The 18,707-nt window shown below is 33.9% G+C and overlaps 1 protein-coding gene across 4 annotated transcripts in view; it reads right to left on the bottom strand.

Moving 5' to 3' along the window:
- LOC108725473 (protein Skeletor, isoforms B/C) overlaps positions 1-18,707 on the bottom strand; it is a 61,151-nt gene that overhangs the window by 12,708 nt on the left and 29,736 nt on the right. For all 4 annotated transcript variants that reach the window (XM_018452499.1, XM_018452500.1, XM_018452497.1 and 1 more), the window contains exons 3-4: positions 17,850-18,075; positions 16,548-16,659 (exon numbers count right to left, since the gene is read on the bottom strand). In XM_018452499.1, the coding sequence (XP_018308001.1) occupies positions 16,548-16,659; positions 17,850-18,075 (338 nt within the window). The remainder of the gene's footprint in view (positions 1-16,547; positions 16,660-17,849; positions 18,076-18,707) is intronic.

Below are 18,707 nucleotides of genomic sequence, written 5' to 3' on the forward strand. Positions count from 1 at the left end.
TAGCATCGTCCCTTGCGGCTATTCCACCGGTTAGCTGCGCGAAGGCGTGTGTCCGTGTGACGATATAGTTTATAGCTTCTGTAATGCGATGCACGCATGTGATCATTCCTCAAGGGCTGGTAATACTATAACACGGTGCTAGTAACAACATTCATTGATAGCTTAGGGTTGATCCTCTAGGAGAGTCTGTACGCATAAAATACAAAAAAAATAGAGTTCGAATAGTATAAGAAAAAAGAGTAAAAATAATAACACATACAGCAAGATAAAAGAGCAAAAAAGAGTTTAAGTTATAAGAAAAAGAATACCTATATTTAAAAAAATTATAATAGAAGGGAAAACAGAAATTAAATGTAGAATTAATTAAATAGCTATAAAATAAAGATTAAGGAGTAACAAAAAATATGAACAGGTAAATCATAAACAAGTATAAATTTTGAGTGAAGCCTTAAGGTAAAATAGGGTAAGACACTTCGATAGGGAATATCTCCATCATAAATATTTAAAAAATGGCAACTCTTTTGAATAATTTGTCTATACCGTCTGGTAGGTGTCCTCTTTTACCTATAAAGCTTCATAAGATACTATATTTTTACTATTTTATATATTATTTATTATTCTAGATTGAATTAATTGTTATAAGATTGGATATATTATTGCAAGAGAAAGAAAGAAGAGAAAGTTGTCTAAAATCAACATTTACTAATACAACATATTTTTCGATAAACATTTCTTTGCTGAATAAAAATTATTCTACTAAGGCTGCGTTCCATTTAACGTTCGCAACGCTTGCGAACATCGTTTGTCCTTGTATAACATTTGATAAACAACAAGGATGAAATGATTCCACGAGCATTGTGGGCGTTAAGTGAAACGCAGCCTAAGTAAGAGAAGCGCCAATTACGATGAAAGTTAGATGTTGGAATAATATTTCTATATGTATGTATTTAAATACACTTATTCCAGATATTTGACTGAGCGCAGATTACTTTGATATCTGCAACACAACCAATTGAAATAATAATCATCTCACAAATTAAATTAATCATTGAATTGAAAATTATTCAATAAAATTATTATCTCCTAATTTCAAATATTTATGGCCATATTACTTCTCTTATTATTCCTATTTCATTTGTTGACATCGATCGACGTGTGTTTTAATAATTTCTTATTAATATCTTTTCATAATAAGAACATCTCTTAAAGAGATATCTCATATGCTTCTTCACGTAAGATTTTTTTTTACGTTGGAAAGAATTGAATAATCCGTATCATCATTCGACAAAAGTAAAATTCGTACTAAAGATACGATTTTTGTGTAAACGCGTATCGTCTTGCTTAGTAAGATCAAAACATATCCTTTTATGAACGTTCTATAGGATCCCAATTCAAAGTCGGAGGACAAACAATTGGCAAGAAAAAGGTTCAAAAGAGTGAGAGAAAGAGAGAGAGAGAGAGAGAGAGAGAGACGAAAAACTGTGCGAGAGAGATAGCAGGTTGAAATCAGAGTTAAAAAAGGCCTTCTATTCGCGAGATCGTTTAAGTAGATGATAAATTAAACGAGTCTTCCTCGTCTCCGTAGTACCTCTATATCTTTAGCCACCAGATTTAATGGAGCTTTTTTAACCGAAACTTTTTTACTGCCTCGGATAAGCTTTTGTTAAATATGTTCTACTGGCCTAGAGTTTAATTACGTGGGTTTTGAGCATCGTTTAAAAATTCACTTTTAGCGGAGCAATACTTGAGAGGGTACAACGAGGGTACAACTAGACTGATTTGAATTTTCGTCCACAAAGGTAACGTTCGCGAAATTTAATGAGGAACGAACGACAAAATTATGTTTATTAGCTCGGAAGTAAAAGTAAAATATTATATTAGCATATAATGACAATTATTTATTTCACATACTGAGAGAAAAATTTTTTATTTTTGTGACTATAATTATATGTTACTATAATCATGGTTATTACTGCTATTAATATTAGTAATAATAAATATACATATACACAGGGTCCGAAATGAGAATCCCTTAATATTTCGGAAACTAAGCATTTTCGAAAGAAATGTTTCAGACAAAAGTTGCAGGGTTTATTTAACGATCTTATCAGTTTGACCTTAGGTGACGCTGCTAAGGTCAAAATGACCAAGGTTATCAGCGTATTTAATTCTTTTCACGTTAAAAATAGTTTATCTATGACAGAACTTGACAATTATATTCATTAAAATGTTATTGAATCGATTCTGGACTCAAAGTTACGAAATATTTATTACTTAGGATATTATTAATAAAAATGTGGTGACATTGCGTAATGACTCGAAGAAAAAAATGGGTGGTAATGTGGCCTTTCATTAAAAAAGCCTTAAAATATTAGTTTTGTTTAGAAAACAGTATTTGGTTACAAAATTACCAAAAAAGTAAAACATTTAAAATGTATGCAAATGAATGTATATACATTCACATAACTTCTGCATATAAGCTGTTCAGTACTAAAAATCTCAGTACTAAAAATAGTACACGTAATATAAACTATATATTAACAGTAGAGTTACAATCGATTATCAAATAATTATTTTAATATGAGAACCTCAAAAAAGAGGTCGTGAGTAATCAATATCCATAGAAGGCCACATTAGTAAAATGCCATGGTATTGTTTAAATTTGTGTAACTCAAAATATATATAGTCAAATAAAATGTCAAATAGCAAATAATACGCTCAAAAATACATATATTCGTGTAATAATATGCTCAAGTTATGAAAATTGAGGGGAAGTAGGTGTAATTAAATGCTAAAGTGTACCTCAGAAACGTTTCGAAATACTTGAAAATAAAAATGCGTTATAAGTGCTGATTATTGAGTATTGGTAATATTAGCGTTATGGTGTAACGGCGAGCTACTGAACTAATAATTCCATAAGTAATCATTAAGATTCACTGTATAATAGCGGAGATATTAAGGAAGGCCACAATATATACACTGGCCATAATACCACCTTCTCCTCTATGATTGAATTTATCAAATTTCCAATTTATATAACCAGATTTTTTCCAGTGAAAATATCTCTTTTTACTCTATGCAATATGAACTATTTAAAAAAATGACATATACTTTTAAATATAAAATTATTTTGTGAGAATTGTGTGTGTGTGTGTGTGTGTGTGTATTTTCTATATTAAATATTGAAGCCGATTAGCTTTCTTTTCCTTCTGAATTGATGCTCAGAATTACTAACAATAACATTCCTCTCCGATTAGTTTTGCAAAAATATCTGTGATCTCTAAAGATGACTAAGCTGGCTCTCCAGGTATGTTACGACGATATTAGTAGCAATGTAGCTCATCCTGCTGTAGTATGAATGACGAAACTTTCCCAGCGATAGAAGGACCGGTGGGCGGTCCTTCGGGATACCTGGAACTTTCGTAAGCTCCCGTCCAATCGGCGTGTTGGAAAACGAGAGGTAGATAGAGAGGATAGAGAGGATGCTGAGAGGGACACGGAAGAGCTGGCAGGGTGAGGAAACAGAGCTTTTTCTCTGAGTAAAAATGACAATTTTTGTCGGAATACATAACTGTGGTTAAATGCATGCGACGTTAACTTCGCTTTACTTTGCTGCATTTCTTTTTTTTTCGTTGCACTTCCTTCAGTTATGTTCATATGCACATTTTGCGCGATTTCTCCTGCCTTTCGTTGACGAGCCGACGACTTTTGTCGATTGGTTCCAATCGCAAGTATTGGATGGCTGTTTGAAGGGAAGGGTCAATAATCTAGTACAGAAGGAAGAAGCAGTTTTAGAAGCCAAAGTCATGTCAGACGTGATAACACGTAGGGTAAAAGACCATATTACTGACAGTGTATACATTACTGTCAATCAAAATTAAAATGCATTTTGAGGTGGAAAAAGTATATCTTACATTGTTTTATTAATTTTTAATAGAATTTATAATATATCTAATTATTATTACAACAGTTAACTGAAAATGAAAACCAATCCTTTATAATTACAAATAAAACTTAAAGTTCGAGAAACGCATCAACGTGTCAATCGACGTGTGTCTTTAGGTACCCAAGACTCAAGATTGCTCGAATCATCGAATATTTTCGAAGATATTATTATTGTAACACTATTATTCCAGTACTAAATACATTAGATATTATTCTAATACATCGGATATTTATATATATTCTCAAATATCATTCTCAAAATATTATTCTCAAAATTAAAATCATTAAAAAAAATAAACAGTAGGCTATCTACTTTATTTAATTAAGTTTGGTCTTTATTTTATTAAATAAAAAAAAACAATTTTATTTAAACTCTTTTATTTTATTTGTAAAGTTCATAATTGGAATAATTAGAAAAAAATTTTTAATACTTAAATTATATCGTTAATTGTATAAATATACTAGAAATCAAATATGACTAAACGCTTAATATGGTCCAGTAATATGGTCTTTTACCCTACAATGTTATTTCTTGTTACATTAATTCTGTGAAAACGTGCGAATTTCTCCTCTGACACAAATGCAATGCAGTTGGTATTCCAACGTAGAAAAGAACAATTTCTGGTGTTTGTTTTGCAAAGCCGCGAGCAGTAATATTTTTTTTCATATACTGAACGCTGAGCGTTTCCAGTTTCAAGCCCTCGTAAGAGAAAAACACATGTCTGCTTGTCGAATAAAAGTATTGTAATATATGAACGTGCGACGATAAATATAAAATACTAATAACAGTATTTTTATAGATACTACAAAAAAATGACTTGAGCTCTCTTTCCCGTTTGCGTTGTTATAGATTATTTTCGTAATGAAGACTCGAATTTGCTCATTGCCTTCTTTGTACATCGTCGAAAAAATAGGTATAAACTTTTAATAAAAATAGCAGCGGAGCTGTTTACCGTCGAAGACTCACGGAAAACCCAATTTATGTCAACCACTTCGATTTATTCATTTTCGATCGAGCTCCCATTGATATCCAGAACGTAGCATGGGCGTGTGTACGTCAGTGCAATCGATGTCTATTCGATGGGATCCGATACATTCGGCATACATCAGCATCAGCTGGAATATACACCCACGAGGACGAGTCGACGCGTAGGTGATGCCAAAATGGCGCACGAGACATTTAATGCCCTTCGACCTTCCGTAGATTACACGTGTACTATGTGTGTACTTGACTCTGAAGTTGCTTGTTAAAGATCTATTTAAATGAAATCTAGTTTGTTATTGCCTCAGAAGCTGTTAAAAACGAAATCCTTAAAAACGAAGTATTTATGCATGAACATGCAACGTAAATCTGTCTACGATGAATAATAAAACATAAATAAATAATCAAAATCATCGTACAAATGCAGAATGGAACGTATAAGTATTAATAGCAGTAAATTTAGACAATCGATAAGATAATGCGCAGAAGTTAACAAATACAATAGTTAATCGTACGTGGGTATCGAATGCGCGTTATTGTAAAAGAAACCATTATCACAATCCATTCATATTTTTCGAGCGTGGATATGATTGGATACGCAAATTACGATAAATAAAAGCAAAAATTTTTGTTATCTCCCTTTCTTCAACTTTTTTTCGTGGCATTATTTTAAAATCCTTTCTTCAAAATATTCTTTTTCTTTCAAATATAAACGCTTAAAGTGAGACTTGGACACATTAAAAAGTATAATGTAAAGATCTCTTCTAATATGTGCTAAATGACAAATCGAGAATCACCAATATGATTCAAACGATATACAATACAAAGAAATTAGATTAAATTCATCCTTCCTAATTATGTCACCTATCTCTTGAACCATATTAATAATTCTCCATTTGGGTTATTTAGCGCATTACTTTGTGTCGCATGTTATATTATAGTAATATAATATATAGTAATAAGTCTATCTCTTGTTACTGACTGAATGATAAATCTAGTTGCCGAACGACTTCGAAAATTGTCTAATCAAAACTATCGTACGAGGAGATACTTTCAAGATCGAAGGCTCTGACCTTCGAAGGCAAACTCTTGGCCCTCGACCTCGACAGCTCGACATCTCGCCGGTCATCAGGGCCGTGAGGTTGAGCCTTCTACTTTCAAAATGGCGGCGACTCTAGATACGGAATACCGTGGCATAGACAGAAGAGAGAGACGAAGTGTGGAGGGCAAGAGGTAGATACGCCAGACAGTCCCGAAAGAGTGAGAAGGACTCGAGAACGAAGGGAAGAGGGGAGAGATAAAAAAAAAAGTATGAAAGCTTTGCATCATTTCCAGAAATGAAACGGTGGATAGACAGAGCGACAGCGTAGAAACGAATGGTACAACGAAAAGCCACAGTTACGGAAGACGCAGAAATGCGAGAAGAGAGGAAAGGGTTGCACGACGAAAGAGAGAGCCAACAGAACGAGGATGAGTGATATGTACGGGATGGAGTGAAAGAGAGGGGGGAGGGGGGAGAAAGAGAGAGAGATATCTTTCTCCGACTACCAGCCAGCCAGTCAGCCAGCCCCGGCCAACATCGACCGGGTATTGTCGCGTCTGCGCTTGCGTCACTGTTATCCAGGACTATCAACCTTGCCTCAATTCCTGATCGTCCGTTTTCCGTGTCCCCGTTCATGCTCATGTGTGCGTGTTACCTGTGCTCCGTGTACGTACGCACGTGTAACGCGCGTGCATACGTGTGCGCTACGGACACGCGGTATCCCGTGCGACTCGCGCGCGGCGAGTCATCCCCCGCGAGAGAGCGAGGCGTTCGTCGTGTGCCGCGCCGACCGATCGTGCGGCACGGCGGATCGAATCGATGGACGTCGAGGTTTCTCGTGTTCGCGGATAGTCATTTTCTGCATGATCAATGAAGCTCCAAATATGTGAAAGCCAACGCGCGTTATCATCGAAACGATTGTTTCCTGGGAGCGGCATTTAGCACGTTAATAATATTGAGTTATTACGTTTTTGTTGCTGACTTGTCGTTAGCGAAGAAAATAAGCATAACATCTACCAGTTGTATTTTAGTAATAGGTATACAAATTTTTAATAAAGCAAACTCTCTGATATAACACGATAAAAATAAAAATACGTTTCACCAACGAGATCTTTTAATTTTACTCTGAAATAATTATCCTATCTAATGCTATAATAAGTGCTAGTGGAAAAGTTACCAAAGCTTTCTATATTTTTGGCCAGCAAATTATTGAAATAATTTAAAATTTTTAACAAGTTATATGTAGAAAAGAAAAAAAATGAATATATTAAATATTTTAATCATGTTTACACACATATAATATTCTATGTGAAGTCAAATTAATGTAACTTTTTTACGACCTTTAATCTTCTGTCTGCAATCATATTTTTATTTCTCCCATCTAGATCTTTATTTCCAGCCCCAGTTTTTATTAATTTAAGCTTTCAAAAAGTATGGAAAAATTCAAGGTTACTTTTCAACACCTCTGCTAGATTACTAAATAATTTTTCAATTTAAATGTTAAAATTTTTATTTAATAAAAATTAAAATTTGTGTAAAAAAATAAAGGTAAAATTTGAGAGTAAAATTTTATTTGTGCCAAAAAGATCTAAATTGCAGATTCAGATCGAAGATTAATTAAAATGTAAGTAAGTGTAAGTGTGTAAATATAATTTAGAATTTTAAAAAACCTATACACTGTTAAATGCATAATATCAAATATCCAATTAAACCTAATTTGAATTATTTTTAAATCACTTCTAGAATCCGACCGAAACTTTTGCCGAAACTGAACCGAAACACTCGACAACATGTCAATTTCAATTGAAACCAAAACCAAAATTAAAAAACAAAAATCCTATAAAGGCCATATGTATAATAGACATACCCATATATCGTACCTATACTTTTTCTTCATAAATATCATAATTTATTGAAACAATAATTAAATTTCGGCCGAAATCGAAAACCGAAATTTCGGTTGTGTGTCAATTTTGGCCAAAGAATATAAGTACTTCTGCATAAACATATATCATAATTTAATTATTGAAATAATATTTATAATAATTACACATATTAAAATTAATATTTATGAAGAAGAGCTATATGGTTTTAGTCGAAACTGGCACGTGGTGTGTGTTTTCAGTTTCGACAGAAGTTTCAGTCGGATTCTAATCATTTCAGTATAAGTCGCCACTGCACTGCTCCTATTCAATATGTCGTTAATTTAACTAAAACAATGAAATTAAATTGAAATAATTAAATTAAACATTTTAATTTAAGAAAATGTATTAAATTTGACTTAAATTTAATTTGTTATTTAGTACATACTAAGTGCAATGTTGTTTACTTTAATACTTAAGCAATTATACAGGAATGGATTGATTTACAGTTTGACACACAAGGAAGTTAAAAATATCAAAATATTATTCAAAGCATGGGTTACCATTGTTCTTTTTTATCTAACAGTGTAGTAATTAATTATAATTTATTTTTCCCTAATTTAAATATATATAATATTCTATTACAAATATATATATATATATAAAATTTCGATTGTATAAACAATTAGTTATAGACAATAAATCCTAATCGGAAATCGTAAATATATGCTTTAGCGCTTTGGTTAATTTGTCCACCTATTTGTACATCGACATCGTACACGGAATCGCATGCCGACTGCTACTGTATCACCTAGTGACAAGTCGTTTGCCAATTTGTCAAGATTATTGATGGTCGTATCAATGGATAAATGCTTTACGTGTGACTGCACTCGCTATACGAGTTATTGTTGCTTTAACAAAATTAGTCCCGCGAAAGTTAAGTCAAATTAAGCGAAGATAATGATACACACGATTAAAGTAAAACGTTAATTGCAAGAATGTAGATAAAAATAAAAATATAATACATGATAGAGTTATAGCATGTACAAAATTTTTAGTCTCTCTCTTAAAAAAATATAAAAATATTAGTGTAAATTAATAATCTTACTTTTTTTTAATAATCTTCCTTTATATTTATACCAATTTCATTAAAATATTTATGCAGCAGTACATTTATATTATATTTATACTTATATCGGTTATTTCATTATCCGATTTAATGTGAATCCTAGGTCGAATAATCAGAGAACTCGGATAACAGAAGTTATATTTTATTCTATTAAAAAATCATATTTTAGAAATAGAAATTAGTTTAATATATCCTCAAACTCTATATCAACTCTTCTTAAAATCTTAATCAAATAAAAAACACAATAATTCTTTGATACATTATGGAGCAAGTATGGCGTGTACACGGGAGTGCTGTGCACACAGAATCAAAAAGAGAGAGAAAAAGACAGACGGGGGAGGAGGGGAGAGAGAGAGAGAGCGCTCGGAAACGAAGTCGGTTAATTCAAGTTCTATTGTAATATACATGATACTTGTACGATTTATTTGTATTTGTCTTAAGAAAAATTTTAATTCGTTGAAGAAATATATGAGTTGTCAAAAGATAAAAATATTAAAAAGATAAAAACTATTAAAAAAATAGTTACGTTAATGTCACTCATATGAAAGGCTTAGAGCGATAAGAGGATATCTACTTCACAAAGATATTGTACGTCCGAACTAAAATCTACAAGACACTTTCCCAAATAGCCCGTAAAGATATTGCGGAGACTTCATGTCCGATATGAAATCGATTATTAACGTTGACTTCGGCGAAGAACGGATTCAACGACATGGAACGACTCTCGAAGTTATACGACGTGCTCGGAAAGCATCACCAATACAATGAATGATGTCAATATAGAAAAAAAAAACGTTTCAAAGCTTTTACGCATGCCTCCATGAACTTATCAATGTCGCTTTTATATTCTACATTGTTGACGGAATCGCAAAATCGCTCACACATATCACTAAATTCGATTATTTCGCTGAAATGACTGACGGGTTACAAAATTTTGACCAAAAATGATTTTATCATGGTGTATTTGCAGATACTTATTTCGATATATGCGATGAAAAAACGGTGATGAAACAACGTGATATGTTAATGTATATTAATAATGCATTTTATAAATAATAAATTGTTCAAGCGCAACGAAAAATGCGTGTTAGTTATTACTGTTCCTGTTTCACGGCTCCATTAACGCTCATTTCGAATCAATTTGGTCAAGTCAATGTAAAATAATCAGATTATATGTAAATATAACAAAGAAATAGTTGGTAGATAAAAAGCGAGTAACAATAGTAAAGTGTATTCATTAATAATTTCACTTTTTATTGATAAATAATAAATTGTGAAAGCGCAACGAAAAATATGCGTTATTTATTACTGGTCCTGTTTTCCAGCTCCATTAACGCTCATTTCAGCTCAATGTAATCAAGTCGATAGAAAATAATCACATTAAAAAAATATATATAACGAAGAAATAACAGTAAATAATATATAAAATGAAAGCAACAATAGTAAAATGTATTCATTAATTTCAATTTCTAATAGCAAATTTAATTCAATGTAATTATCTCAGCATCTCTTCATAGTTTTCAGAAAGATATTATTAATATTCAGGTTAAGAAAACCCATTCGGTATTATTATATGATAGAAAGTACACACCATACTGAATAAAAAAGCTTTAACAGTAACACTATTCATTGGGTCATCTCCAATTTGGCTCAAATAGCATTTTTTGTTTAGTATTTGGAATGTAGAATCATGTAGAAAAGGAATTATGTGCTGAGGGAATCATTCAAAATTATGGTGATTCGTTATTTTTCAGTGAAAATCGGAAAATCTGTAAATCCTCATATAAGCTTCATGAACACCAATTTTCTTTTTTCGTCCTTCTTATCGTGATCTTAAGAAAAAGACGTTATTTTTTATTGAATGGGTAAAGCTGTAAAGTATTCTCAGCAAAAACAATATCTTTCGATAAACGATCAATAATCGAGTCTAGCATAAGGATATTCAAAAATTTATTTAATTAATATAAAATTTAATTATTATAAGAATAAAAATAAAATAATAAAAAATTAAAAAAAATTGTTTTTATTCTTGTAATAATTAAATTTTGTTAATTAAATAAATTTTTGAACACCCTACTAGGTTTGATTATTGGTCGTTTGTCGAAAGATATTGTTTTTGCTGTACATTTATTCGAGCATCATATTTATTTTGTTATTAAAGTATTCTCCATATAAATTTTATACCAAATAATGAATAAATAAAACGGATGTTTTATTAAAATAATTTTCATCTTCATTTTTGTCTTGATTCTTTAACATACAGAGCAAAAAAATAACATTTTTCTCTTAAGATCACGATAAGGACGAAAAAAGACCAAAATTGGTGTTCACTCAATTTACGACTTATGGCTGAGCTTATGCGACACGCTTGTCGCAGTCGTAAAAAGTTGAAGACCTGTTACACAATAGGGTCGCAAGCTGTAAGCCGTAAGAAATTGACCAATCATAGTCGAATATAAGAAAAATAATCGACTATAACTGGTTAATTTCTTACGATTTATAGGGCTTACGGTCCTATTGTGTAAACAGATCGAAGTTGACTCAACTCCGTACGACAAGAACTCTTACGACTGCTCAATCATGCGACTAGCAGCAACACTGTTGCGATATTCTCATACGACATGCGACACAGCTTGTGCGATTATTGTAGACGAAGCTTAAAAGCCAATACGTCAGTTATGATACTAACATATAAAATTGTGTATATCTCAAAAAAGGTTGAGCTTTCGATCTATGTTCACTAAGGCTTTTTTACTTGTTAGTATGGTGTGTACTGTCTACCATATAAATACTGAATGGTTTTCTTAAACACCCTGTAGAGAACTTGACTTTAGTTGAAATATGACATCCTTCATCAACAGATTAAAATAGAAGAAATTAGTTAAATAAATGCTAAAAGTTCTAATAAATATATTAATGTTAAAGAAAACATGCACATAATCTTATGCTAAATGAAAACAGGATTCCTTTATGCGTTCTCTTTTGGGGGTTCTAGGAATCCACATTCTAAGCGCTTATTAAATGACGCTCTCGCGCAGAGTTGGATCGTCCACTTGGTGCCAGAAGCAATCGTACTCCGTCATCCCACTCCGAAAACTATGAGGCGTTTAATTAACTCCGGGAAGGCCGGGAAAGAGAGGCCATAGAATTCACATGCAAATGCTCTGTGACACGATTGCAGAACAATCATTTCTTTTTTCAACTGAAACTCGACTACCAAAACGACCGACTTCTGACACTTCGTGCCAACTAAATTTCATACGGAAATATCATTTTAATGTAAAAGCAAAATTTACTCAAAAAATACATAAAAAACACAAAGAGGAGACCTTATATCTTTTTCTCACATAAATATGTTTTTTTTAAATAGCATAATTTTTCAGAAAAATAGAATATTCCAATCAAAAAGATAGCAAGCAAAAGTGAAAGAACACATTAGAGCTGGTTATTTCTGTTATACAATATAAAAGAATATTCGATTGAAGATGCTAATGTCATGCTAATATCGCAGACGATTGCGACGGGACCGGTTGAGGAATGTAAAGTAACTTTGAATTATCACATTCTGACGTAACAAAAATAACAAACATCCGCAATGTCCTATCGGTAGATAGCATGATTTTACTTTTATGTGGTTTGTCGTTGGTGTAGTCGGATGCGCGAATGAGTCACCATGTCGCAAAGGATGATGAACGCGATCGCGCAATTGCGAATAGCAAAGTAGTCATGTCACGCATAAGTCAGTCAAAAAGTAAAGAATGATGTAATCGACAGATGATACCTACGAAAGTTGATCGATGTTAATACAATTGCACGTTAATTCTTGCAGTAAAAATCTTACTATTTTTTATTTTTCTTTTGGCAATATGTAGAACTCTCATAGATATTGGTGTATCCAGTCAAGAGAGGAGGACAGCAAAGATAGACTGTTAAATTATTATTAGCATTACATTAAAAAAGTGCCATGTAAATATTCAATTTATGAAACATTTCATTTAAAATTATATCGTTGTAGCAAATGAACGATATGTATATTATGTCAAGATTATCTACAATGTAATGGTTTCTATTGCTTACTTATTTTATTGCTCATTTACTCTATAATTTATTGTTTTAATCTTTATTTTATTAACTCGAAAATTTCTTGTAATAATATATAATATAATTGTGTGTGAGAAATAATCATATTATAAAACTAATGGTTTCCATAATGAAGGTGCATAATGCGTTACTATATTACAGGAATATGTGGATTTACTTTCAAAAGACAGTTTTAATAATAAGAATGATGTTAAAATGTATCTTGAATTTTGCATAGTCAAACTTTATATAATTTTCTAAGTATTATCGCTCATTGTTACGTGCAAAGTATAAAAAATTCGTAGCCGGAAATTAAAGATGACATATCCTACGTCGTTTAATTTACATTCTCGCCGTGCAACGCGATGAAATCTTAAATTACTATACATAGGGTGTTCAACATTTTTCCAATAAGTGGCATTTATAGACGAAAGAAGTGGCGCTCCTCCACTCTGAACTCGATCGATGGCATTCTGCTCACGCGTTTATGATGCGAAACGTAAGAAGGCGATTAATCGTGAGTAAGAGTCGTCGAATCAGGAGAGAAAAATAAAATACCGCAGCGTAAGGAAGAAGGAGACGAGGAAACGAGACGATAGGAAGCTGGCTTTAACAGTTCGAGTTACTTCGCGAAAGGCGATCGTCGTTGCTGGAGATAAGATTGCAATGGGATGACGAGAAATTGTTTCCATCCACTATTTTCACTTCCGCGTGCGATACGGACACAGGACTTGCATAACTACCTTGGACGATGCTGCAGTCGGAAGACAGGATAGACGGAGAGGAAAAAAAATTACGAAATCCTACCTGATTCAATGGCTGAATCCATTGAGCGGTGGTTTGATATAGCCGAAGGATATCTCTGTGTTCCTTTGAAAGGAACCCCGGATTTGAAGGAAGAAGACGAAGGATACGTTCGCGAAGGAGCGGGTCTTTGAGAGGAAGCGGAAGGAAATCCCAAGAGCCAGCAGGGAGAGAAGGATGGACGAAAGAAGGAGCGAGAGAAGAGGGCTTACCCTGACAATACATCCGCTCTCCGGGAGTAACGCGAAGGAGTGCTGACTGACAGACAGCTCCTGTCTACTAGATATCCGAGCAAAACCTACACCACCCTCTTACACGCTGTATATTATAGTATCAGTCGTCCTGTTGGAAAATCTACCGCTTCTTCTGTAAATCACAGAAAGGGAAGCACGCGCTTCTAAAAGTCGGAACTCTTAGAAACGTTCCAATAATGTGCATTATAAGAGTTCCTTTTGTGATCGACCGTAATCAAAGAATATCCTGTTTGATCAGAAACATTTCAAGTTTTCTTAGATAATACCGCCATTCGGAGTCAGGACGTTCGATAAATACCGCAGAGACTCGGGGCAAGTTTTTTAACCGTAGTGACAGGCGCTATCAGTCCGATAGCGACTATCACTGACAGGCAATTGTTTACTTCCTCGTAACAAGAACGCTCATTTCTGCTACTTAATAATAGCATCTCTTTGATACTTTTTACGACGCTATATAGATACAGGAAATCTACTGCCGTAAAATCTTTCCCCCGAACAGAATCCCCCTTCCTCCGAATTACGCTTGTCGAACGGTACGGGGCGGCCGCAAACAGGAGCGATTTATACCAAACCCTCCAGTTACGAAGACTCGCGGCGATCGTAATGGGACACCCGGTAGAATGGACCGTAGGCGGCGGACAGCGCGTTTTGCGGTGACAGAGCGTGTCTGATGGAGGGTTGTCACGGTGCGGGAGCACCCCTCAGACTTCGATATTAAAGCCCTCCTCTAATATAAGAGCAAAAGCTCCGCTCTCCACCGTCGATATGCTCGCCTCAAACCTTTTTCCCTTCCTAGAGGCAGCGATATCGCGTTTGTGTGTCGTTATATTCATACGTGTAAGTCCGATAAAAGGGGGAAAAGAAAAAAAACTAAAGGGTAGCCCCGGTTGAAACGTAGATTCGCGCGGGCACTGAGATTTTCAAACATCGACTTTCAAGCGAGAAGCAAAATCTATTTAAGAGAATATATCTCTACCTTCTAATTTGTGTCTTCTTAACGAGAGGAGATGAAAAAGAGTTAAGCGTTGGATTAACTCAAGAGTAAGCATATATCATGCAAAATACAAAAGAAAGAAAGGAGCACTAAATTTTCCTGAATTTTAAAATATGAGACAGCAGGAAAAGGGAAGAAAGTGTATAATCGTTATTTTCTAAGAAAATATCTTATAAACTTATCTTACCGAATTATCTTATCGAATATCTTATCTGAATTTTAAAGGCAGGAATAGAGAAGAAAATTATAGTATAAGACATCGTTATCTATGAATAGAAAATTAATCGAAAATATCTTACCCAAAATTATCTACAAAGAAGACTTTTAAACATATCTAAAAATTTAATTTATACAGATAAAAATCTTAAAATAATTTTGTTGGATCATTACAATAATTATGTAGAAATCTCAAGCATAATGAGCAATGTTGCAAAAAATTTTGACCGTCCTACATAATTAATCCTACATAATTTAATCGTCCTACATAATTATTTTGATGGTTCAATGAAATTATTTTCAGATCTGTACCTAGCTAAATTTTTAGACATTACAGTGAAACTGTCCTTTTCGTAAATTATTATAAGGTTCTGTAGGTTACGAAAAAAATAAGTATCTATCATGGAATTGTTTCAAGTTAAATATTAAATTCAGGAATTTCGTTTCAAGCTATGAATATAAAAAAAAATTTCAATATTTTTTTGTCAGCGTGATATCGACACTGCATGTTTACTCACAATCACACGCGCAAAAAAGATACCAGAAAGATAAAGAGAAGCCGGAATCGCACGCGCATTTAGACAGGCGTGCACCCGAATAGAGAAGCCGGAGAAAGCCGAGAAAAAAAGGGAAGGGCTTACCCACCCACACGCACGTGCACGCGTACGGGGCCCCTAGACGCGGCTTTCGTATCCATCTCATACGCACCATTGACCTCGAATGCGACGTCCGATAGAGCTTCCCTGAACCTCCTCAAAAATCAAGTTATCTCTATTCTCCGCGCATCGTGGCGTTTGGAATAAAATGCGCCGCTTCGCGCGATATACCGGAGAGTCAAACAAGGAACGTCTTGCGTCTTGCACGCGCATATCCTTTGAGAAACATTTAAAATCTACCGCATGAATATCGAAAATGGATATTTAACTATTTATACTATCAAAAATGACTGAAAAATTATGAATAGTTTATTTCAACGAAGAAAACTTACAACAGTTGCAAAATAAACGTTCTGCTGAATGCGGTTATTAATCACGTTACTACACAAAATATTTAAAGCGCTCGGCAAGATGTTCTGTTATCCATAATATTTCGATACGAGATGCATAGATGATTCGTTATTAATTCAAATTATGGAAATCGGAAGAAATCTTCGATTTTGTTTCAATAAAACGATATAGTATGCAATTAGTTGAATTAGCATACGCAAAATATCAAGATCGATCGCTAAAATTTACTCACTGTAAATCTTCTGCACCAAACGCTCAGCCATTTAATATCTCGTATGCGCTTTCCTCCGGGTAGCCTCAGAATAATGTCTGTGTAGTTGTATGCCTCCAATACTCGTGGATCGCTGTTGAAGAGGAAAGAAAGAAATGAGAGTAACATATCTAAAAGTAATAACATAAAAAGGTTTAAACGTAACTGACGTAGAATATAATTGAAGCAATTATTTCGAAAATTGCAAGTTCGTGAATCGGAACTGCTCGGGCAACAATAAAAACTGCGGTGTTTCTATTTCTGAAATTCAGCCATTTCTGACATTTACATATTTACATCACACTGTAATTAGATGAACTTGAACTGTTTCGCATTGTTCTCACATTTTTAGCGTATTCCATAAATTATTTAAATTTGCAGGAGTTATATAGACTTATCTCATTTGTTATAATGACAGATTCGATTGATTTTAGATGCCTCTTGGTATCGCCGACGACTTTGTGTGTCGTGCGAACGATCAAGCGAGCAGGGCCGAGGGGAAATGGACGGAGGCGAGTTGTGCATGCGGTCAGGGATGTAGAAGGCCGAAAAGGGCGCGGGTAAGAGAGGTGGCGAGAATGATGCGGAGCGAACGCGCGGTAGTCCGTAACCAAGGGATGAAATGAAATTCAAAGAGCCCGTTGTGCGCGTGGCGGTATATGAAAAGGGGCGGCGGGGGAAACGGAAAGGTGAGGGGGGGGTGAAAAACAGAAGGAAGGCCGAACGAGCGAGTCGTGCGCGGGAGAGTGCAGTTAATAAAACGGGAATTATACGCCAATCTCGTTCGGATTTCATCTGCGCGAGCACTTTATTACGTTTCTACTCGGCTGCTTCCTACCCACTTTAGTACACGTTCGAAAAATCACGTGCAACGAGTATCGTTTCGATATATACAAAACGCCGTATACACTGATAGTCTCACCTTTTCACATTAATCGCGACAGTCGAATTATCAATCTCACGTAAAATTGCTCGCTTATCATTACATGGCACGAGCAATTTTATTGTTTACATTAAATGGTCTAATTAATTTCAATTAATTATGTTATTTTCTTCTACAAACTGACTGTATTTTAATTATATTGTTGTAAATTTCTATATCATATAAGATTAAAAATTGCCTAATTGATTTATATTAATTACGTGCTATTTTCTTCTCTATAAATAACTCTTCTATTTGTATTACTATAAATCGTTATATAATTAAAAAAGAAATATACGTTTTCCTTCACAATGTAATACTACAATATACTATCATAAATGTAGAAATAAAATATCAGTTACCTGCCCTTATCAGTCTCGGGATAAGATACAATATAACCTTCGGGATTGGGTTGGCTGGTGTTGCCAACCCAGAAGTAAGCATCTGGGCCGGTGCCGTCGTAGCAAAATCCTTTTATGAATATTGTTGCATCATCAACGGCATACACTTTACCTTTAATGCCGTGTGCGTATTCTTGTAGGGTTCCAATTAATTTACCATAATAATTAGGTCCGTTCCTGGCGTAACCTAAAAATAGAAATAATATAATTATAAAAAGTTATCTCTCGGCGCGATTAAAACACATACATATATATCTACTGATTATTTTATCAATTTTACAAATAATATTTACTATTATGTTATTTATAATTAAGAATCTTTTTTTCGTTTATAGATATCGCATACAAAATGTATGAATTAAATATATGAACATGGAGCCTAATGTTTTTAACTATTGATTAAAAATAAGAAAAATAAAATTAAAAGTTAAAAAATACTATTAATGCAAATTAATATAAGGATTTGTACAACTTCTTCACGAATAAAATAATTATTAATAGTTTGCACAAAAAAAACAAATTTTGTGATCATTATTTTCTATCTTCTTGTTATTTTCCTCACTCACACGTAAGCAGCCTGCTTTTCAACGTTATGATCGTTCGACTTAACTAAAGCTCCTTGAAAGATAGCTAAAGCGATTTGTGAATTTTGTCCAAACGAGCAACGAGTCGGGGATACCGAGGAGGAAGTACGCTTCACCCTCGTGATGTAGGTTGGACGCATCGCCGCCCCGATACAAAACCGATGCGATGCCGCCTCGACAGCGCAAAGGGAAGCCGGCGTGGCGCGGTTCCGCGATTTGCATGAATTTCATTTCA

Source organism: Mycetomoellerius zeteki, unplaced genomic scaffold (genome assembly GCF_001594055.1).
Source record: "Mycetomoellerius zeteki isolate Tzet28-1 unplaced genomic scaffold, Tzet1.0 scaffold35, whole genome shotgun sequence".
NCBI lineage: Eukaryota > Metazoa > Arthropoda > Insecta > Hymenoptera > Formicidae > Mycetomoellerius > Mycetomoellerius zeteki.